This window comes from Seriola dumerili, unplaced genomic scaffold, assembly GCF_002260705.1.
Source record: "Seriola dumerili isolate Sdu_G_001 unplaced genomic scaffold, Sdu_1.0 BDQW01000449.1, whole genome shotgun sequence".
NCBI classification, from domain to species: domain Eukaryota; kingdom Metazoa; phylum Chordata; class Actinopteri; order Carangiformes; family Carangidae; genus Seriola; species Seriola dumerili.
In genome coordinates this window covers 2,908,676-2,931,011 of record NW_019174704.1, presented here as the reverse complement: position 1 = coordinate 2,931,011, position 22,336 = coordinate 2,908,676, and the positions used below count along the sequence as shown (strand labels likewise).

At 39.3% G+C, this 22,336-nt stretch overlaps 1 protein-coding gene across 2 annotated transcripts; it reads left to right on the top strand.

Moving 5' to 3' along the window:
• Nucleotides 1–979: 979 nt before the first annotated feature.
• Nucleotides 980–22,082, top strand: LOC111234323 (core histone macro-H2A.1). 2 transcript variants are annotated; one of them, XM_022762337.1, is made up of 9 exons: nt 980–1,235; nt 3,381–3,581; nt 3,955–4,061; nt 4,296–4,487; nt 5,136–5,243; nt 9,083–9,182; nt 13,434–13,523; nt 18,427–18,601; nt 20,441–22,082. In XM_022762337.1, the coding sequence occupies exons 2-9, from the start codon at nt 3,410–3,412 to the stop codon at nt 20,604–20,606; spliced, it is 1,110 nt and encodes a 369-aa protein (XP_022618058.1). In that variant the 5' UTR covers nt 980–1,235; nt 3,381–3,409; the 3' UTR covers nt 20,607–22,082. The 2 variants fall into 2 exon arrangements, with proteins under 2 accessions (XP_022618058.1, XP_022618059.1); XM_022762338.1 differs by lacking the exon at nt 9,083–9,182 and adding an exon at nt 11,039–11,129 and having other exon boundaries at nt 984–1,235.
• Nucleotides 22,083–22,336: the final 254 nt, after the last annotated feature.

Genomic DNA, 22,336 nt, shown 5'->3' with positions numbered 1-22,336 from the left:
AATAATCTGATCAAATCTCATCCTCCACTGTCCTCAGGATCTGAGTTGACGATGAGCTTCAAAGATGAACAAACATAAGTCTATTCACTCAAACTCCTGCATAATGATTGTCACTGATACTTCCAAGCCTGCAGCTATTTACAGCATTTCTGAGAAAGTGGACCGATGACTGTCTCAATCTTTGCTCTTTATATAATGATTAAATTGTGAACAAACAAAAGACTTGTTTTGGCTTGTCTTTCTGGACAATAGTTTAAAGTTAAGTTAGGATTCAAAGGTTACCTGATTCATGATGGATGATAGCAAACATAGATGACACATTTACACATGGCTGAAAGGATAGTATCCTAATGTCAGCCTGTCCCCACTGAAATACAACATCAATTTTCATGAAATTTTGTTCAGATATCCACAGTGCCCAGAGGACGAATACTAATGCATTACCTCTAATGCCCATGAGCAGGTTGACATTTTTGGCTTTCATTTAAAAATGTCTTGATAACAATTGATGGTGCAGATGTTTATGTCCCCCTACCAATTAATCGTAATAACTTTGGTGGCCCTGTGACTTTTTCAATTGCTTCATCATCAGGTGGAATTTATGATTTGGTTTATGTCTAAATACCAAAAACTAATGACATTATTAACAGCCTCAACTCTACTTTGTGTTTAGTGCTAATTAGAAAAGGTTAGTATGCTAACATGCTAAACTAAGATGGTGAATATCCTGTACATGCATACAATTAGTCTTTCTACACCCATATGACACATTGTTTCCCTGATAACTTTGGTTGATTGGCTGTTTTTTTCCCCACTAAAATTTACTAAGGCAGTTAAATGGGAATTTGTGGGAGGTGGTGGCAGTGGGGAACATTTCTTTTACAAGGTGCCCAGAATTTGTAGTGACACCCCTGGTGATAAAGTATGATGCCACGCTTCAGTAAATTTACAATGCGACTGTAGGAGAGATTAAACGTGAGATTTAGCGTCGATCTGCTCGGGAAACAGTCGGCGTTTCAGTTCAAACCCACGTGTTTTCTCGGATAGTAAAGGTGTAAAGGGTTAAAGATCACCTCAGCAGCGGATTCAGACTCAGCAGGCTTGCTCCCTGCTCTCAGTACTTGCATCGCTCCGCGGGCAGCGCTGGCTCGATATTTCAACTCGCTGTGGATTGTGGGAGTCGAGGACACTGCCCAGGCTTGTTACCGGAGACATTTTATCCTGTGCCCTGTTCTGTAAGTAAACTACCGGGTGTGCGCACCACTGCGGGTCGAGTTTGGTGGCTCCTTGTCGGGCGAGCAGGTCTCCGTTCACCGAACTGAGCCGTTAACGTTGCCATTTCGTGCTTTTCTGGCATGGAGGCCGAGAGCGGAGACCGTGCTGCTGGAGCTGACAAACAGGGAGGGGAGGAGGAGGAGGAGGAGCGGGCAGCTGCCGCCGCTCTGCCGGGGTTATTTCTACCCGAAAGCTCGCTGACCTCAACGGGAAAATGTCCTCAGGTCTTCCGACAGCTCGATTTTAGCCGTTAGTGTAGTCGCCCGGTCTGTGGATAAAACACAGCTGCTTGTACGAGACATCCGGCGGGCTGTTGACATGCGGAAATCGCCGTCTTGTCAGTGGCCAGCAGTAATAAATGTCCAGTGTGGCGGTTAAACCCACCTACACCTGGCCGGAGTGGAGAAACGCTGCAGATGTTGCAGCGGAAATTATGTGTGTCTACCGGTCAATAACGTTGTAATTGCCGCGGTTAACGTTGTATTTGATGTGGTGAGATGTGGCGTGAGAAATCCTTGCATTAAAGCAGGTATAGGAAATAGCTGGCCTATGGTGGGGCTAATTGATTGCCAGCAACAGACAGCTAATTGGTGTCTGCATCTGGTACAATAAAAAAATAATAATTTCAATTACAGACATCTTTACACGTTATGAAATTATCCACGGGACTGACTTTGAATATCAGAGTTTTTATTAGAGTTTAACCTCCAAAATCATAGCCCTGTGCATACTTACATTTAATCATGAACCATGCCCAGGATGGCAGCAATGTGTTATTAGTAAAATATCTGTTTGCAGCTCTTATTATAATCCATGTTTTCCTCCAGTTGGTGTGACATTTAGGATGCTCTTTGGCCTGAGGGTGATCTAAACAAAACACACAAAAAGCCTGATTTGGATCTTGGGTAATTACCAACCAACATGTTTAATGAATGCCTGTCATGAAGCAGCACATTGTGTGTCCTCCCTCACCTTGGGTTAGTTAGCAACAACAACACTTTGTGTTATGTCTAAGGATATTTCTTGGTTTCCATAATACCCTGCAGCTTATTTCTATTTGGTATTTTACAAAAATAGTTACCAGAGGCTACAGCCCATTTTTATTTATGTGTATAGCAGACTATAAAACCAGGAGAAGGGACCCAGTTACAGGGACATTGATTTACATTGAAAGATATAAAGCAGGGACTCTTTGATGTTCCAGTGAAAGGCTTGCCTTCAGTATTTAGTTAGACCCAGGTGCACCAAAGCACAACCCAATCCAAGCCACAATGTGTATTAAAACATACTTAAATATGGTAAAGTAAATTTTGAAACTGACATGTTTATAGATGCATCAAGGGGATTTGTAGGTATTAAGGGAATGAAAGCTGAGAATTAACTACTGGATGTCTTTAAAGATGGTGATTAACAAGAATTGAATTAAAATAAATTAAGATGTATGAATAAAAGCTGTATACTAATAGTTTTTATTAACATGTGTAACAAGGGGGAAGAGCTGGGTGCAAAGCATACTGTATCAGGACTGTATCAGCTTTGGTTTCAGTTTTAAGTTGTCAAACCTTCAAAAACATAAGATTTAAAAACGTATTGTCATTTGTTGTTTAGAAAAACAAATTCTGTCCATGTCATGCTGACAACAATGTAACCTGTCAGTGTTTCCATTCAGTAAAGAGAGAAAGTACAAGCTCAGTATATTTCCAGTGTTATTATTGATGTTTTCAAATTATTCAGTGATATCCAGCCTGTCCTTGTGAGAGGACTGATCAGAAGGAAGACATGAGCTTTGTCCCTTAGTTTAACTGGTTTTTGGGAGATAGTTTGTTTATTTCACTCTTTTGTTTGAATTGTCACTTCCTGTGGAGACTCTCTTACGCAAGAGGAAAATTTCAATGGGGCAAATTGGAGAAAAAAGTCAGGGGAGATGGGAAGGTCTTTTTCTTCGTTGCCTCAGTTTGGGATTTGCATTTTCAAAAAAAGCATTTTTCCACATACTTCATAATGAATTCTTATTAAGTGTTTGTTTCACCATAAAACTGTAAGAAAGAAAGAAAATCAGTAATAGTCAGATTAATTCATGGATCACGGTTGATGTGTTCCTGCAGAGCCTGACACTGGTAGCGGTCTCAGCACCATGTCCAGCCGAGGAGGAAAGAAGAAGTCGACCAAGACGTCCCGGTCCACCAAGGCCGGGGTCATCTTCCCTGTGGGGCGCATGCTGCGCTACATCAAGAGAGGCCTGCCAAAATATCGCATAGGGGTGGGAGCGCCCGTATACCTAGCTGCTGTCCTTGAGTATCTTACTGGTGAGTTTTGTTTTTGGAGAGGAGAGAATGGTAAAACACTGTATGTACTCATTACAGATGTTAATAGGCATTTTTTGAGTCATGGAATACTGAACTGCGATGTAATGGCAGTTTAGTTTCTTAAACGTTTAATGTGACACAAACATAATATTTACTAACTTTTTATATTTAGTGAAATCTCCTCAGAACCCAGACACAAAAGACAACTGTTATAAATTAGTTAACATCAGCTGCAGCAGTGAGATATGACACTGTGTGGGTACTGATGAGGAAGCACTTTGAAGCTGTACATTCAGGGATTTCTCAGCTCAGAAATCAACTAATCTCATTATGTTTGCTTAAAACGTATATGAATACATTTTTACTCCTGTAGCTGAGATCCTGGAGTTGGCAGGTAACGCAGCCAGAGACAACAAGAAGGGTCGCGTCACACCACGACACATCCTGCTGGCCATCGCCAATGATGAGGAGCTGAACCAGGTCAAAAAAATATTGCATCTATCTAAACTTGTTACTATGGCACATTTATTTGAAGTTAATGTATCTTATCTGCCATTGTAGGCCATCATTCTGTAGCCCATTTATAAAACATTGTCTAATAAATATAATAATAAATTATTTTCCAGTGCATACAACAAATTGATTGATTTCTTACCTTCCAGACAGTGCAGCACCATGTCATTTCAAGTTGTTTACGTTCTCTTCCTGTCTCAGCTGCTGAAAGGTGTGACCATCGCAGCAGGCGGAGTCCTGCCTAACATCCATCCAGAGCTGCTGGCCAAGAAGAGAGGAGCAAAAGGCAAACTTGAGACACCCGTTTCACCCGCCCCTGAGAAGAAACCCAAGGCAGTCAAGAAAACAGCGGCTAAGAAACTGAGCGGGAAAAAGGGAGGAGGGAAAGCAAAGGTATGGCTTCACTGGAAAACGCCACAAGTCTGGTGATTATGATTAACACTGAATATGTTTGAGGTCAACCTAGGAAGTCGAAAGTGGGTTGTGTCATTACTGGACATCTGTGATTAAGTATTAATTTTACATGTTTAATGTTGATGTTTTGCTGATTGATTTATAAGCATGCCATGATCAAAATCTAATCAAAACAATAGTTTTTAAAGACGTACTGATTTCCTAAAAGAAACAATTATGTATCACTGAATTACCCAATGTCCTGAGCAGCACTGAGCGTCTTTATATAGACATGTCATACAAAATTTATGGAACCAGAATTAGGTGTTTTATTTTGGGGCATATATGTAAGTCCAGGGGTTTTCTCACAATAAACTGTACATAACCTGTACATATACGAAACACTACAGGTTAACAGGTTCAGATATTTTTAGGAGTGGGGAGATTTGGTATCTTTCGCAGTCAGGAAACAGCAGAATTGATATGCAGGACCAAGAAAATCTACAGTGACTAGGCACAATGAGACAAAATACTATAGCTGACCCTGACCTCTGAGCTCTCTACAAAGGGAGGCGAACAAAGAACATTATTGATATAGAGAGAAATAAAGTCTCACATGGTGTTAACATGTCTTCTGTCACCCAACAGAAGCAGGGTGAGGTGAGCAAGGCGGCGTCAGCAGACAGCACCACAGAAGGATCTCCAGCCGATAGCTTCACCGTGCTCTCCACCAAGAGCCTCTTCCTGGGTCAAAAGGTCAGTTTCTGTCAACTTCGAAATACACTAACCCGAGACAGGACAAGATAATTATATAATAAAAAATACAGTTGAGTGTCTATTGAATGATTCATGTTCATGTTAACTCCTGTCATGCTAATATAAAGCCTATAAATAAATATGAGTTCTACAGAAGCCTTTGACAACTAACAAATATATGACGTACACAGATACATACAGTACACACATGTTCGATATTAAGATTAAAATTGGCCACCAAAGGACTTACTTGTGCTATTTCAGAAGTCAAAGGAAAAAGACACATTTACTTGTCTTTTTCAGTAATGTATGATCTTATCGCTGTTGGAGAAAACCAATTTATTCTTTAATACTGAGCCTGGACGAATCAGATCAGTGCACAGAACAAACTCTTCTTTGTCTTTAAGAATCTTACAGATATGAAAAATAAAATAAAACGAATAGATTTTTGCTGTATCAAAGATGATGTGATGATGTTATCTCCATTAATCTTGACTTTCTCACAGAAAGAAATGTGTTTAATGTGAAATTATGTTCAATAAATGTAAGTTTACAACACGCTGTACTTCTGAACAGATCAGCTATAATTTACCAGACTTCATTTGTGCTTTTAGTGCTTCACTGTAGCTTGAGCTGTGATAGTAGCAACCACCAATGCTATGCTAACTGTTTGTCTATTGTATCTCAGATCTGTTGCGCTCCCCTCGCTTTTGCCTTTTTTAACCTTCTTATTGAGCTGAAACATGGAAGTAAATTTCCCTGAAAGTTCTGTCTAAGCCTCGTCAAAGTCTTTTTAAATGTTTCAAGTTTCAGGATCATGAGATCATCAAGATCAGAAGCGTACAAAAATAGATTTGAGTTTGAAAAACATAAAAGGCAGGGGAACGACACCGTGTGCAAGAGAATGAATGACTCAAGAATGATGCAAGAAGTATCACCGGTTCATTTTATCTTACTGTAAACAGTGATAACAGTGATAGTAATTGATGATTTATTATGATTTTGGCTCCTGTGCACACTGAAAATTATATCTAATTTATTATTATTCATATTATTAATTATATTATATATTAAAACCCAGATAGAAGATTTTTCTAACAAATGACGACGACCTCTTGATTTGTCGCCTCTTGCTAAAGCTCGTGGGTAGTGTAGCACAACATGAGTATTCAGCACTGTTTTGTGTTTAATAGGATTAGAGAAGATAGGATTGAGAGATGGCTTCTTAAGAAATGTAATTTGTAGTTGTTTTATAATCTGATGAGTGATGTAAAATCTTCATTACACAGTTGAAATACAAAAAATTTAATTAAATGCCCTTCGGAGAAAAACTAATGTGGAAAGATTTACCTCCAGAACTCAATGTTTCAGCTCAGTTGTGACTCAGTTGCTGATGGCGCTGCATGCTTTAGTCCACCATGCATATGTTAATACTGATAAATTATTTAATACTAATTAACCTGAACTGATACAGTAGCATACACATTTAATTGGCAGTAAATAAGGAACTTATTTAACCCATATCATTTGGCTGTCATCCTTTACTACACATTTTTATGCCTTTCCCCCGCGACAGCCAGGACCCGAGTCTGTCCGTCCGTGAACTCAATATCTCAGTAAGGCCTTGAGGGTATTTTTTAAATTTGGCACAAACTTTCACTTAGACTCAAAGATGAACCGATTAGATTTTTGTGGTCAAAGGTTAAGTTCACAGTGATCTAACAAAACACGTTATTGGCCATAACTCACAAATTCATATGCTAATTATGTCACAATTTAACACAAATGTCTTATAGGATAAAACGATAAAGTGATGACATTTAACATCCAAAATGGTCAAAGGTCAAGTTCACTGTGACCTCATAATGTTCTGCAAAAACACCTCTGGCCTTTATCCAATGCTGTAACTCAGGAAGAGGAGATTTTGACCATATTTCCTGCAACTTGACTGGTCAGCGGAGGCGTACGATTCTAGTATTTTTTTTAAAGCAAAATGACACTCATTTCTTCTTTCAGTAACCTGTAGCAATGAAAAAATTAACATTGATTTGGTTGCCTCCCTCGATAAATAGCACAGTGTTTTAGTGAGGAATAATAAAATTTTTAAAAAAAAATTGACAACCTTTTTACTTTTTTCTGGAGGGCAAAGACCGAACTGATTTGAAATATAACCTGAAGTCACTGAAACTGAGCATAAACCTGAATATTCTACCCCTTAGCAGCAGCAGTATTTGTCTGCTGCCGTTATAACCTCTTCATTAGTAAAAAAAAAAAAAAAAAAAAAAAAGAAGCTCAGTACTTGATTGTGTAGCTGACCACAGATTACAGCAGCTGTTTAAATCAGTGGATGATAATTAATCAAGTGAATGCTGTTAACCTCCCACTGATTAAGATAATGAACCCATGAATAGCAAAGAAAGTCTGTTTCTGTTTTATAGACTTAATTATTGTAACTGCGCTTTTCCTGCCTGAGCATTTCCCTTGGTGTTTTATTCAGTCTCAGTCACACACGTTCCTCTTGTCACTACTTCGGGCCTTTATTATCAAGCCTTAATTTTAAATCCTTGATGGTGAAATACATTGTTTGTACGACAGATGACTAATGAATCTTAAACTAAGAGGTGCTAACGGGATGTAGCCCGTCCTGTCGAAAATTCTTAACATTTAGAGGGATGCCTTGACATTTTGAATTTTTAATGTCAGAATATTTTCTGTTTGAAGTCTACTGACGGGCGGTGGCAACTGTTTGCAGTCCTCCTTCTGCCTTGGTAAAATTACAGCTTTGAAAGTGAAACTATGGGGTAGAGCCAGACGCAAACAAACAAAACATGAAAAAAAAAATCCTACAAAAAACCAAATTCACCTTGTATAATAAACATAATATATATATAGATGGCTTTTCTTGGTAGTGTCACCTTGCAAAGCAATCTACATCAGGACAAAAGGGTGTTTACAACATACTGTACCCATCATATTGGTTGGTTAGTTTCACCTTGTGACCTGAGTTTCACAAATGTGGTCCTAATTTTCCAGACTGTTTCCCTTAATATGTTAAAGAATTTAGCATTTTTTAACCTGTGCACCTGCAGACCTGCTGCCCTCTTTTGGACTCTGTTAGCTGTTGTATAAAGTGCCTATCCACAGGTCCAGCTTAAAGCTACCAAATGCTGACATTGGCTTTCAGTCAGATACTTTATGACTCATCTTCAATCAAATGTGTAGAGAGTCCTTTTCCATCAAATGATGACATCATTTTCTCCACTCCTGTTGTACTCCTGTTTATTCTCTACACATTAACAGTTGGCTGTCGGTCTACATTTCAAGTTCAAGTTCAGCTTTATTGTCATTTCCACGCATACAGTATGCATGACATGCATACAGGGAAACGAAATGTCGTTCCTCATTGACCACGGTGCAGCATAGAACTGACGTTGAGGACAAGGGCAACACAGACGAGTGCAAAAAGCGAAATAATTGTAGATTAAACTAAAAACTGTAAACTGAGTATGAATATGTACAAACACCACAAAGTCTTAAGGGAAAAAGTGAGCACTCCTGCAGTAGCAGCAACAGCTTGGATGTAAACAGGGTCCAGTGTATTTTTCTAAGACAGTATATACAACAAATCACCGCACACAACTATGTTCAGGCTTTGCTCATTGTGTGCTTTAGATATGTTGGGTCCAGTTTTGTAATTCATCAAAAGGTCAAGGTATCCCTTTAAGCTGCGGTGTGAATCTGGTTTTAATGGCATTGCTTCCTCCCCTCTTCCTTCTTGCTCTCCCTCCTCCTTGGCATGCCTCACCCTCACTCCATCCCCTGCCTTACCCCCTCCGCAGCTCAACCTTATCCACAGCGAGGTCAGTAACTTGGCTGGCTTTGACGTGGAGGGGGTCATCAACCCCACCAATGCTGAACTTGAACTTAAAGATGATCTAGGTGAGCTCCCCCACCCCCCACCCTCTCTGGTCTTAGTGGGGGTTTGATATTAAGAAATCCTTGAATGTTCAACAGCTTTACAACTTCTCCTCTTAAATTCTCAGTGAATTGAAAAAGACCTCTCAGACTAAGGTTTCCGGCTGGTTGACTGGTCTTTCCACCAGATTTGTTCATTCACACTGTGGACAACCTGGTTGTCGTCGCGCTCAGTTAGGACAGTGGAAGAGATACTGATCGACTCTATGGCTCATTATTTTCAGGTTCTTTATAAAAGAAAAACTGTGTTTTAATTCGGTTAGAGCAGAAAAATCCATGTGAAAATGTTTTTTTTATTTATTTTTTTTTTATTTTACATTTACAGCACAAACCCTCTACTTAGCTATGATCTAACTACTTACTGGTATTTTTTGTTGTTGTGTTATTGTTTCCTTGCTGACTTGGGGGGCCTATGGTACATTACCTGCAGGTCATTAATGTTTTTGCTGCATTTTTCTCTTCACTTTTTATTACTGGAGACAGTTTCTGTGCTGAGCTTGCTGCCAGAGGACCCTCTTTACTTTAATCCATGCAGCATTAAAAAAAAAATAATTGGACGCTTGGGAACATAAAATTAAATGGGTGAAAATCATTTTAAACCAATCTGCTCCTGGTAAAAAAAAAAAATCCAGATATTTTTGGTGAAAATGAGCCTCAGCTTTTATGCAGCTACACAACTTTAATAGGCAAGTCATATTTTTGTTACCTTCAACATCTCAGTAAGACATCATTACTCTAAATAAATCTCCGTCAAATTACTTAAAGATTACAGTAAACCCCAATGAAAGTCAATGCAGCCATTCTCCAAGTGTTGTTACTGACGTTTTGGCTTCTGCAGTGTTTCTTAAAAAAAAAAAAAAAAAAAAAAAAAAAAAAACACGTTTGCCTCTTCGTTCCTCAGCTCTGCAGGAAGTAAAAGGACTTGTTGTTGTTGTTGTTCACAGTGTGAATACATGACCGGGGTCTTATCTTTGACCCCCTGCGACCTCATGTAACTGACCCTGTTCAGTACTTTGCAGAAATAAGATACTGTTCTCTAAAAGAAAGACAAGAATTTTAGTGGAGGCATTCAAGGATTTTATCAAAGCTCCTCAGAGCGGTGATTCTGCTTGCTCTTTGCATTGTGTAGATGTGTTGAGGTTCATTCCAGGTTGTCCTCCTTTCAGATGGCTGCCAGGCCTTTATAATGCTTAATAATCACTATAATTTCAGGGACATTATTAGACTGAAATAAAAAACCCAATTTACAGAAGAAAAAGTGACACGAGCTGCTGTTAGTTGCTCACTGCAGCCTGGCTGTAAGGTCGTTCACCTGGATTGTGATCATAAATATTTTTGCTCAGTTTAATGAGCAAAGAAATCAGGACCGCACAGTTAGTCAGAAAACTGGTTAATGTTAATTTAATATTTACTTTCTTACTGTCCTCAGTTTAAAACTACAGCAATGTAATTAAAATATTTTGAAATGCCCTCTTGCATGGAGACTTGTGTGCATGAGAGTATAAACTACAAATTTCTGGTAATTTATTGTATTTGAATGTGTTTTTTTTTTTTTTTTTTTTAAAGTAAATCTGACCAAATGTGCAGTCCTGCTTCCTAATTACACAACGTGACCCACCGTGTCCTCAGTGGCCTCCTTGTTTCCTGTGACTTCCTCAGACAATAAGGAGCGCGCTCACCTTTTGTCTCTTTACTTCTTCTTTTTCTCTTTCACTCTTTTTTTTTTCTTACTCTTTGTCCCATCCTGTTGCTCCGGATCACTCACTGTGTTTTTACCACCATGTTGTTTGCCTGTTGTCTGTCGTTGTTGTCGTCTGTAGTTGCAAGTTGTCCAAGCCGACATTTCCATCGTGGAGAGCGACGCTGTCGTTCACCCGACCAACTCCTCCCTCTATACAGGTGGTGAAGTAGGTAAAGGAACTATTGACACCACCGAGACCATGACTGCCTGTGTGCTCTCTCTCTGCATTTTCCAGATAGTCTCCACTGCAGTCTGTGGACAAACGTAACAGCAGCAGCACAGTTTTTACTCTGCATTGTAGGAGATTATTTAGCCAGTGCTCTGCTCTGAAGAAAACCTTTTAACCCACAACCACCAACAACTCCCTGCTGCTCTTACTGTAAATGATGAAATGATTTGTTGAAACAGTGAACTTACAGAGTCTTGAAATGTACAAGCAGTGACTCTTTTTATTTATGCAGTGAGGGGCATTTGGGAAACTCCAGCTTCCAAGATTTGGAAGTCAGCTGCCAAAGAGTGTTGCAGTCACACGCTATGTTTTCAATAAACCTAACACAGAAGAAAAAACTAAATGTGGACATTGTGAAAAGGATCATTTGAATTTGGCAGCTTACCGCATTAAAAAAGGCTGTTGGCTGGCAGCTGACAACTCAACCCAGCAGCTCACAACTGGGGTCTGTTTCTCAAAGCAGGATTAATGAAGTTAGCTGGATAACATGGAGTATTCGGAGTATTATGAATTTGTGCTTGAGAGGCCTTCAGACTATTAGATCTACTACTTAAACCAGTCCTGCTGCATTGTATTTCTGTGTCTCACCAGTACCTGAACAATACACCCTCACCAATGCAGCCACTTGCATTGTTTAGATAGAGGCCTGTTTTAGGTCTGATCACCCAATAACTCAGTGATCCTGTTTCATGAGGCCGGCCCCTGTGCACTAGCTATAACACATCTCTTGTTCAGCATCCTAGAAATATTAATCAGACTGCAGTAAACTTTGACTTGTGCATCTTTCAAGTCTTTGCAAAGTTAATGTCTAAAAGCAGGGATGTACTGTAGCCCTTTAACATGGGTAGCCCATATGTTGCTGTTGTGCTCTGACCACTGATGTTGATGCACAGGTGCTTCACCTTTACAGCCAATGCCCCTAAGGAACATGTGTACAGTACTTCAATACAGTCTGTTACTCTCAATAGTCATCAAATATCCAATAATATAGAAGATGCCGTGTCAACAGAAATCTGATCTACACAGAGCAGTTGTTGTTATACAGACTACGTTGCATATTTCTGTCTGTGTAATCCTGAAACTGAGCTGCTGCTTGTTGTTCCTTTCTCCACGTGACTGAAGAGTGGACAATCTGAGACTCACTTCATTTCCTGTAACCTCCGTCCCCTCGACCGTGCTGTCGGTCCAGCTGGTTAGACAGAAACTCCACCAGGTTTTTGGTTTAGACATGAAGTTCCTGACGCCTCAGTTTAAAGCTCCTGAGGGATGATGATCACTGGTCATTTGAATTAATGAGTGAATGAATGTTTAACTATTTGACCATTAATGACTCTACAACAGGCTGTTAAACTACAAATCCCATTGTTCTTGATCTGCTTGCTCGTATTGGCTGCTGAATAAATTGAAGAGCTTTTCTCACTAACTTTTCTTTTAAAGGCTGACATTAACTTTACTGTGTTTTTCTCTCCTGCCTGTTCTTAATGATATTGCAGCCAGAACATTCATTTCTCTGGCACTGGTGAATCACCTCTCTCCTCTTTGGTTTCCTTTGTGGCTTCTCTCTTTAGCTCTGAGCAAATCTGAAATAGTGTGACTGATGTGGGATGACTTCAATTAAAATAAATAGGAAAGAAAGAGCTGAATTTGCTTTCCCACTGGCTTCATAATTTCTTCCTCCGCTCCAGAGGAGGAACTTAGATTGCTTCCTGGACTATTTAACTTGAAATGTGTGAGCAAACAAGGTAAACAGAGCTGTTACATTTTCATCTACAACATGCTGCTAGTCCTTTTTTCTTTTTTTCTTTAACAAACTCTCTAATTTGAGAGTGAAAGAAAATACCCTCAGTCCACTGCAGATTAGCCAGTATGTGTGGACAGAGGGAAGTAATTAGGGACTGGGGTTTTAATACGTTAGTTTAACTGACTCAGAATGAGTCATTTGGAAAATAGTAGCACTGAAGTTGAGAGATTTTCCTGCGTCTCACAAATACAGTAACAGAGACTCAATGTGTTGAATGAGCACAGAGATTCAGAGAGAGGCCAGGTAAAATGATTGACAGCATTGTTGTCTGCCTGCCTACCTCTCCGTCCGTCCGTCCATCCGTCTCCCATGTTTGCCCGCCTGTCTGTCTGCCTGCATGACACATCACCTCTCCTCTTTCCTGCTGTCCGTCTGTCTGTCTGTCTGTCTGTCTGTCAGCAGTACCTGAAGATGCATTCACCCCGGTCTTCTCTCCGCTTACAGGCTCTGCTCTGGAAAAAAAAGGAGGGAAGGATTTCACTGAGGCGCTGGCGGAGCTGAAGAAGAAAAACGGCCCTCTGGAGGTGGCTGGTGGTAAGTGCACAGAGCAGATACCGTCCAGCTGTGAGCAGTACCTGCTCCTTACCCTGTGGATGGTAAAATGATTATTTTTCATCTTTTTATACAAAAAGTAATTATGACAAGCATTATTTGTATTTTTTGTATAAAAAGTTGATTTTCAGAATTTGCCATTTCTGCCTTGGTCTCAGTTCTAGTTCGGACTCTTTAATTATTAAATTGACCTTGGTTTAGTCCGGTTCTGCTGTTGTGACCTTTAGAGCTGCAACTAATGATTATTTTGATTATCAGTTCATCTACTGATTTAATCATTAAATCGTTTTGTTTTCGTTATAAAATGACAGAAAATAATGACAATGCCTGTTAAAGTTTCCCCCAGCCTCAGGTGATCTGTTTCCGTAGCTTGTTTTATTGGACCAACATCCAAAGCCCAAAGATATTCACTTGACTATCATATACAGCAAAGGAAAGCATCAAATCCCAACATTTGAGAAGCTGAAACCAGCAACTATTTGGCGTTTTTTGCTTTAACTAATCACTTAAACGATTTATCGATTATCTAAATAATTGCAGATAAATTTTCTGTTGATCATCTAATTGATTAATTGTTGCAGGTTTAGTAGCCTTGATTTAGAAAATTCAAGCAGAATTTTTCCTTCAATATAATGGAAATGTTATCGGTTATTTAGTTATTATGGTCATTATTTGTATGATGGGCAGTGGACAGCACTTTTATTTCATTTTTTCAGACTGTGGTTATTGACTGGCTGCTGTTCGATGCAGATAGTTGAAGATTTATATTTGAAACTTGAAACTTTGCTTCCGTTATCTTAGTTTTATACTGTAGTTTGTTCTATTAGAAGCTTAGAAACGACCTCGACCAATTTTCTCTGTAGTTGCGATCAGAGCCACGTTCCTGCCGTTCTGATGACAAGATTGGAGGAGAAATTCACAGAGAAAAACATACCGAGTCTGAGCGTAAACCCCAGTTCACACCACAGAGAGTAATGTTTTTACACTCTCCCTCAGCATTGGGCAACACTGACGTTCCATGACTTTCTTCCAGTGTCACCACTGAAGGGGTCGGAAAGTGCATATTGATCCACTCGGGCACCACCCGGCTCGTATGACAGTGATGTCAGTGCGTCCTGTAAATCCCTCTTCACACACACTCACACACAGAGCAGCACAGGGCTGGGGCCTCTTTGGCGTCTGCCTCCACCTTCAGCGAATGATGTCAGGACACTGCAACAATCAGCCCCTTGGACATGAACACACACATTTCACACACACTGATTAATTCCTTCTTTTCTTAAAGGTTAAATGTTACCAGAGTGTGGTTTATCATTGAACTTGTGCAGGGGGAAGGACTTCTTCTAATACGCCACAACTTCGACTTTGTATAGAAACAGTCAATGCTTGGATATTTTGGTGATGAAAATAATCAAAAACAGTTCAGTGCTGGCATGTAATATGGATTGTTGGCAAGTTTAGTCGAAAACTGAAGGCATCAGTCTTCAGAGAGCCATATCGTTTGAGCCCTTGCAGATTATTTTATCTTCAACCCATTTGTCTCCACTTCTTTTTGCCCCCTCTCTTCCTCTTTCTCCATCTGTCTCCCTCATTATTCATCGCTCACACTCACTTTTTCGAACACTCCCCACCTTCACCACTGCCCTCTCTCACATTCAGCCAAGTTAGCTCTGCATCCTAATCCTGCTCTCTGTGTGGAGCTCATAAATAGATTACCAGGGGACTGAACACCGAGCCAGCAGAGCCTGTCAGTGATTCTGGGGATGTGGATCAGCCAAACGGTCACCCCGACCAGAACAGCCGTCCAAAAAAAAAAAGAAAAAGTTCTTCAGGATGTAAAATATTTTTTAAGTATTTGTTCATCTGGATTTTTTGAACAAGCGTCTCAATTCCAAGGCCAGACAGGTACCAGGGTTATTCATTCATACCAGAAGTCAGTTCCTCCTCAAATCTGGGGCTGCAAAAATTAAAAAATAATCTGCGACTGTTTTGATAATCATTAAAGCCGGTTTTAAAACAATAATACCAATCGTTCCCCAGCTTGTCATTTGTGAGGATTTGCTGCTGTTCATGGTTGTAACTTCTTTTCATTTTTTAGACTGTTGGTTAAACAACAGAGGCAATTTGATGACATCATCTTGGGCTTTAGGGAACTGTGACAGTTATTTTTCAGTGTTTTCTGGCATTTTATAGACCGGCAAAATATTTTGCAAACTAATAGAAATTGAAAACAACTGTTAGTTGCAGCCTCAGTGAAATCAGTGGAGCTGGAAGCTTGTTGGTGCATTGACTACTTGCAGGTTTCTCAGTGGCTAACATTAGCTGTGGCTAGTTTTATCTGTGGCTAAATGGATACAAAGATGAAAGCTCTGTTGGTGTTGCTTCTCATTAATGATGCGACAACGTTCATACATGATAATTGCTTCCTTCATCTTAGACTCTCTGATCCCTCAAAGGTCAACTCTGTCAGTATGATTTGAAATTGATCAGTGGTGCAAAATAGCCAAAGTTGAAAGCTCAGTGCAGATTTACTATGCAGTGAAGGGGTGGAGATGGGTTTTAGCTCAGATAAACAGAACTTTACAGAAACAGTCCAGATCTTTTTTTTATTCAGAAATTCTGATTGACAGAACGGAGTCATGATTCACCCTGAAGTCGGTTCATAAAAGCTTTTACATTTTCGCTTCTGAAAGCCTAAGCCTGAAGATATTCTTTATGTTTCTTACTTTCAACAAATCTTAACACCAAAACCAACAATTAATTCATCCTGTCTGTCAGTGTTTGCCTATAAGGGGTACTTGTATCCCAGGGGGTATGTGGAAAGACTAGTGTAACTTGGCTAATATGAAAAAAAGAAAAGAAAAAGGTTTGATTAAAAGAAAACTTGACAAATACAATTTAAAAAAAAAAAGAAAAAAAAAGAAAAGAAAACAGAGACCAAGCGTAAACATGTATAATTTCAGGATCACTATGTAGGTAGGATCACTTGTAAGGACTCATAAATCCAGGCACTGTGTTTTCTCTGCAGTGAAGCATTCGTCAGCAGCTCTTTGAAGCCATCCCACCTATCGAAAGGGTGTGAGGACGGGTTACTAGAGGAAGTATTTGACACAGAATAGTGCGTATTGCACTTATGCACTTAGTGTCTTATTGACTATAAAATAAAACTAACACCTACCAGGTCCTTGTTCAGGAAAAACCATGTGGCACACATGAAGTATCACATTTCAAATTTTTGCTGCAACACAGTCTTTTTTTGTTTTGTAATTTGTATTGAATAGAAGTTATAGCCACAACTCACAAAAAAAGAGCATCTCAGAAGCCCAAACCACATCAACAGAATTGTTGCAGTACTGTTCGTATAGTTTGATTGACAGGTGATCTCCAGATGTGCAGCACACAAGCACCACCACGTACTGTTCCACCGACCCAAACCATAAAACAAGTTGAACTTTTGCAAGCGGCCATAAAAACCGTAATCATCATCATCCTCAGACTTTTACCTCACAACCAGATCACCCATGCAGTGTGACTGGCTCTCGCCCTGCTGTGTGAAGTCTCTCCATCCTCTGTGCTTGCCATCTGGAAATCAGCTCGTCCTCTGCTTTGACTCTGGTCCAGTCTCACGTTCACTGTGGGCTAATAAACTCTGACTGGAGACTTTCTCACTTCACAGCGTCAGGGGGCTTTGGCTGAATTATACTGTCTACAGCTGCTGGTTTGATGGAAGACTACACTAAATGTTTCAACTCCGGAGAACAGACTCCTCTCTTGTCTTCTTTTTCGTTTGTCTTCTCTTCTCCTCTTCTGTTCTTCCTCCTCTCCTTTTCTTTTCTCCTCTCTAGCTGTCTGGAGAAGTGATATCTCCGGCCCACCTCACTGTAATACCCCGGTCAAACCATTTTAAGCTCTTGGAGATTTGCTGCATACATTTTCCACAAAGCAAAGTGTTCTTTAAGCATCTCAGTGCTCCAAACTCAACTTTTGGGTTTTCACTTCTGACAAAACTTGTTATTGAAGCTGATTTTGATACTAGATGATGGATGTGACATGAGGAAATCCAGCAGCATGCCAGAGGTGAACAAGTTCACTCTCTGTCTGACTAAACACGACTAACACAGATATGATGCTGCAGCACAGTGACAAGTTGTCTGAGAAAAAGTATGTTGTAAGATACTGATTTCACCAACAATATAGTTGGCAGCTGTGAGAGACTAGACACATTCATCTTTCATTTTGTTTATGTGTTCAGTGTTGTGCAAGCCGTCGTGTTAATATTTATTCAATAGCAAAATATTTGCTAGAGGTTCAGAACTGACGCCACATTTCTTCAGTTTTCTGTTAGTCTTTGGCCTCACAGATGAGTGTCATCCAGATTCTTTTCTTTTTTATTATAGTGCTGGTTTAAAATAATTCAAAATATTATTACTGGCACTCTGATAGCTGTAATTTAATTTACAATTGAGGTGATTATTTGATTGATGGATTTGTTGATCTACATAAATATAAAAGTAATTTTTTTTAAAGTCATAAATGCCAAACATTCACTAGTTGTTCATCATGAAGATGTGCTTTTCTCTGCTTTTTAATTAATGCAAAATGAATATGAAGCAATTTGAAGATGTCACATTGCATTCTGGGAAATTGCGATATGACATTTTTTACTGTTTTCTCATCAATATTGTGATGAAAAATGATAATCACAGTCCAAATTGGATTCATCACAGATCCTAAAAGGATTCTCAATATCACAGGAACATATTTTCTTTGCACTTAGTGTTACTTGCTGTAATGCAAGTAGAACCCTAGTACTGATATCTTTCTTTCCTCTTCCCCCTCTCACCTCACTAACCGTTCTTCCTCCTCTGTTCTCTCCATCCCTCAGCTTTGTTAACCGCAGGCTTTGGTCTCCCTGCGAAGTATGTGATCCACTGTAACAGTCCAGGCTGGGGCTCCGACAAGTGTGAGGAGCTGCTGGACAAGACGGTGAAGAACTGCCTGGCTCTGGCCGACGAGAAGAAACTCAAGTCTGTGGCCTTCCCCTCCATTGGTAGCGGAAGGTACTAAAAGGAACACACACACACACACACACACACACACACACACACACACACACACACACACACAGAAAAAAAACACACCTGACATACGATGCACCGTGTAGTTGTTTGGAGGATTATTGTCATGATTTATTTCTGAGTTATACTGAGTTTGTTAGACAGTGTAACGTTATCTTAACCTCACTGACAGTATGCAGTGTTTTCTTCATTAACAACCAGCCTGCTACACACCATGCAGGTCACTAATGTTACAGAATAATTAAGCACTTGAGTTTTCACTCAGTGGTTTGCTTGTAAGTGTAGAAATACTAACACTTTATGTTGGAGAGCAAGAGACTTCACATGAAAAATGCGATGAATGCTCCAGAAGTCTTCCGACAGGTCGTCATAACATCAATAGTGGTATTCTTCCATCATCAGCAGTAAAATGTTGTTCTCATTCCTCTCCGCCCACCCGTACATGTAAGTCAAAACCCGGAGCTGACGTGGTTTCCTGGCGACACTGGTAAACACCTGCACTTTGAGCAGGAAAGATTTACACAAACGTGCCATGTAGTTGGAACAGCAGTAATACAGTGTGAGGGCAGCACATGCAGGTTAGAGCAGTGGTTCCCAATTTTCTTTTGGCTCATGACTCTGATGTTTTCTACTCAGCTTGTTTTGAACAGTTTTGAGAAGGTGAAGTCTCCATGATTTAACAAAAAAGCAAAGATTTACAGAAAAGTCTCCAAAATTAAACTAAAGTAAAAATAAATTAAATAAAACTAAAGAAATATAGCCATGATAACGGCGTTCATGGTGCCCAGAAGATTTATCCTGATGACTTTGGTGAACTTCCTGACTTTTCCTCCTGCACCACCCTGAAGTGGACGTTTATGGTTTTTAGTAAAATGTTTAGGCAGCTATTGGATGGATAGTCATGAAATTTTGCCCAGATATTGATATATGGATGTGCCCCTCAGGATGGATTGTAATAAATTTGGAGATTCTGACTTTTCATCCAACACCAACATCAGGTCAAAATTTCCTTTTCTTCAATACTTGGGTTTATGACCAAATACCTGCAAAACTAATGACATCCCCGTCAGCCTCAGCTGTACTTTTTTGTGCTAACAAGCAAATGTTAGCATATGCTAACACGCTAAACTAAGATGTTGAACATGGTAAACATTATACCTGCTAAACAGACTGGTGTTTAGCATGTAGCTCAAAGCATTGCTATGCAGCCTCAAAGAGCTACTAGCATAGTCTTGTTGTTTTTGTCTCCCATCTTGTTAATCATCTTGTTTTATAAGATGGCGCCCACCGTGGCGGACGTCTTTACTTCATCCTCCCAGCACTGTTATGCGCAATGCAATATTCTACTGTTATGTGCAATATTTGCAATACTGCACAATGCACTTTACAACTCGTTGCAAAAATAATGCACAACATACTTTGAAAAAAAAAAATCTTTCAATCTTTTTAATCTTCATTTCTTAATGTCTGTGTTAAGGAGGACTAGCAAAGTCAGAATTTCATTGTACGGTGTAACCGCCTGTTTTACTGTCCATATAACAATAAAGATTCAACAAGGGTTTTGCTGTTTCCTTATACAAACAGCTTTAAAGTGCAAAGTTTTCAGACTCTTGTAAAACTTGGAAAAATATTGGACATAGGTTTTGAGAAGTTCTGAAGACTATAAAATTGTAAATTTGGTCTTCTTAAAATCATTCATATTATCACTCATCTCGCACTTGTGCTCTTCAGGCTACTGATTCATATTTAACTCTTAATTTAATTAATTTAACTTGTCCTCCAAATTCATTTTTCACTAATTGGGCATCCTTTCCTTTTCAGGAATGGCTTCCCGAAGCAGACGGCAGCCCAGCTTATCCTCAAGGCCATATCCAGCTACTTCGTGGCCACCATGTCTTCCACCATCAAGACCGTCTACTTTGTGCTGTTTGACAGCGAGAGCATCGGGATCTACGTGCAGGAAATGGCCAAGCTGGAGACGAGCTAAAAGAGTTTGGAGTATTCTCCTCCTTGTTCCGTTTTTTTTCCCCACCCTGTTTTTTCCTTCAAGGAAATAGGAAGGTGATTACTAGTGATTTGTTAAATATGAAGAGAAGAAGAATCTTTCTAAAGGCCGGGAACTTGTTTTTGCATTATGTTTGTATTTTTCCTATATTGTTTTAAATTTCTTATTTACTTGTCTCCTCTGGCATTTAAATGTAAACGTGCACTGTTCATTATACAGTCTTTTAATACAAACAGTGGCACACAAAACAGATTCAACAGGTGAGAAGACTCACTTTAAAATTTAGTTTTCATTATTAAAAAAAAAAAAGATGTTGTGAGAGATAGCTACACCTCAATTACATGGCTTCCAGAGAAGTCCGATGAATACGGGTTAATGCATGTAATGGCAGTAAAGATAATAAAGACAGCTATTCTCTTACTTTTGAGCTCAAAAACACAAGACACTTAATTATGTGTATTTTTTGGTATAAATTCTGCGTTTTGGAACATCTCTGTTGTTAATAGTACTGTATACTGAAAAGGTAAAGCATAAAGGAAAGTTGAGTTTGCTCAGCTTTGGTTTTCAGGAGACTAATGTAACAGAATTATGGAATGAGATTTTGTTTTTGTGTTGTGTGTTGCATATTCCTCTTTTTGCCTTTGTTTACACAGGCAAAAAATGTTTTCTTAGTGTGCTGCAGAGACCTTAAATTTCCAAAAAAAAAGATAATTGAAAAAAAAAAGAATTGAAATATAAATACTCATGTTATATACTCCTGGTTCTAGTGCCTTGAGTTCATACTGTAGACTGAAAACCTGCTGGTTGTCATTTACAGTACAAAAAAAACTATTTATGACATGAAATGGTCAAATTGGAGAATGAAGGTTTTTGCAGGGCACTTGGTTTATATTGTGTGTTCCTATCAGTGATTATATAGATGGAGTATTTGTGAAATGTTATAGCAAAATATTGGACTGTAACATAGATTAGATTTTTATTTTCTATTTTAATTTCCACACTGATTCTAAAAGGCTATGGTGATTTGAAAGAAAAAAAACTGTAAGAGGTTTTTTTTTATTTTTTTTTTTTGTGCGTGTTTTGTCTTTGTTAAGCCATAAAACTAATGTACTCATTTTTGGTGGAAGTAGAGGCTCTGCTGTTGGTTTTGGTTTCATTCTCTTTCATTCAGCTACCACTAGATGGCTCCCTGTAATCAAGAATTGGATTTCTCCGCTCAGCCATTTTCTTTGCAGCAGCAGGCCTCCTCACACAGACACTGGTCGATTTGAGTTGGATTTGAATTGAGATTGACGGACATATACAAGGAACCCGACTGCTCTGCTGCATTTGGATTTTTCAACAGTCTAACTTTCTTATGAAAAAAAATGTAAAATGCTTTCTAAAGAATTACTACAATTGATGATTCTACAAAAGGTCTGTACACACTCCGGTAATAAAATACCTTTAAAAACATCATTTTGTTCCACTTGAAATTATGACATCATTTTGTGTTTCAAAGCCTTCAAGATACTGCCAGAGTCTGTGAGCCTCATGAAATTAAAAAAGTGTGTGTGTGTGTGTGTGTGTGTGTGTGTGTGTGGCTGTATTAAAGTGAGCATAATTTGAAGTGTGGCAGAACAAATGGCAGAACGACATTTTACATTTAAAGTCATAGTCAAAGCCTCAGGATCCCCAGCTCAGCCGACAGCTCTACAGGCATGTGTGTTTCT

Excerpts from the sequence above, each read along its gene's own strand:
- LOC111234323 (XM_022762337.1), top strand. The coding sequence starts at position 3,410 with ATGTCCAGCCGAGGAGGAAAGAAGAAGTCGACCAAGACGTCCCGGTCC. Across the intron at positions 4,062-4,295 it reads ATGATGAGGAGCTGAACCAG|CTGCTGAAAGGTGTGACCAT; the intron begins GTCAAAAAAATA and ends TTCCTGTCTCAG. Across the intron at positions 13,524-18,426 it reads CCCTCTGGAGGTGGCTGGTG|CTTTGTTAACCGCAGGCTTT; the intron begins GTAAGTGCACAG and ends TCCATCCCTCAG.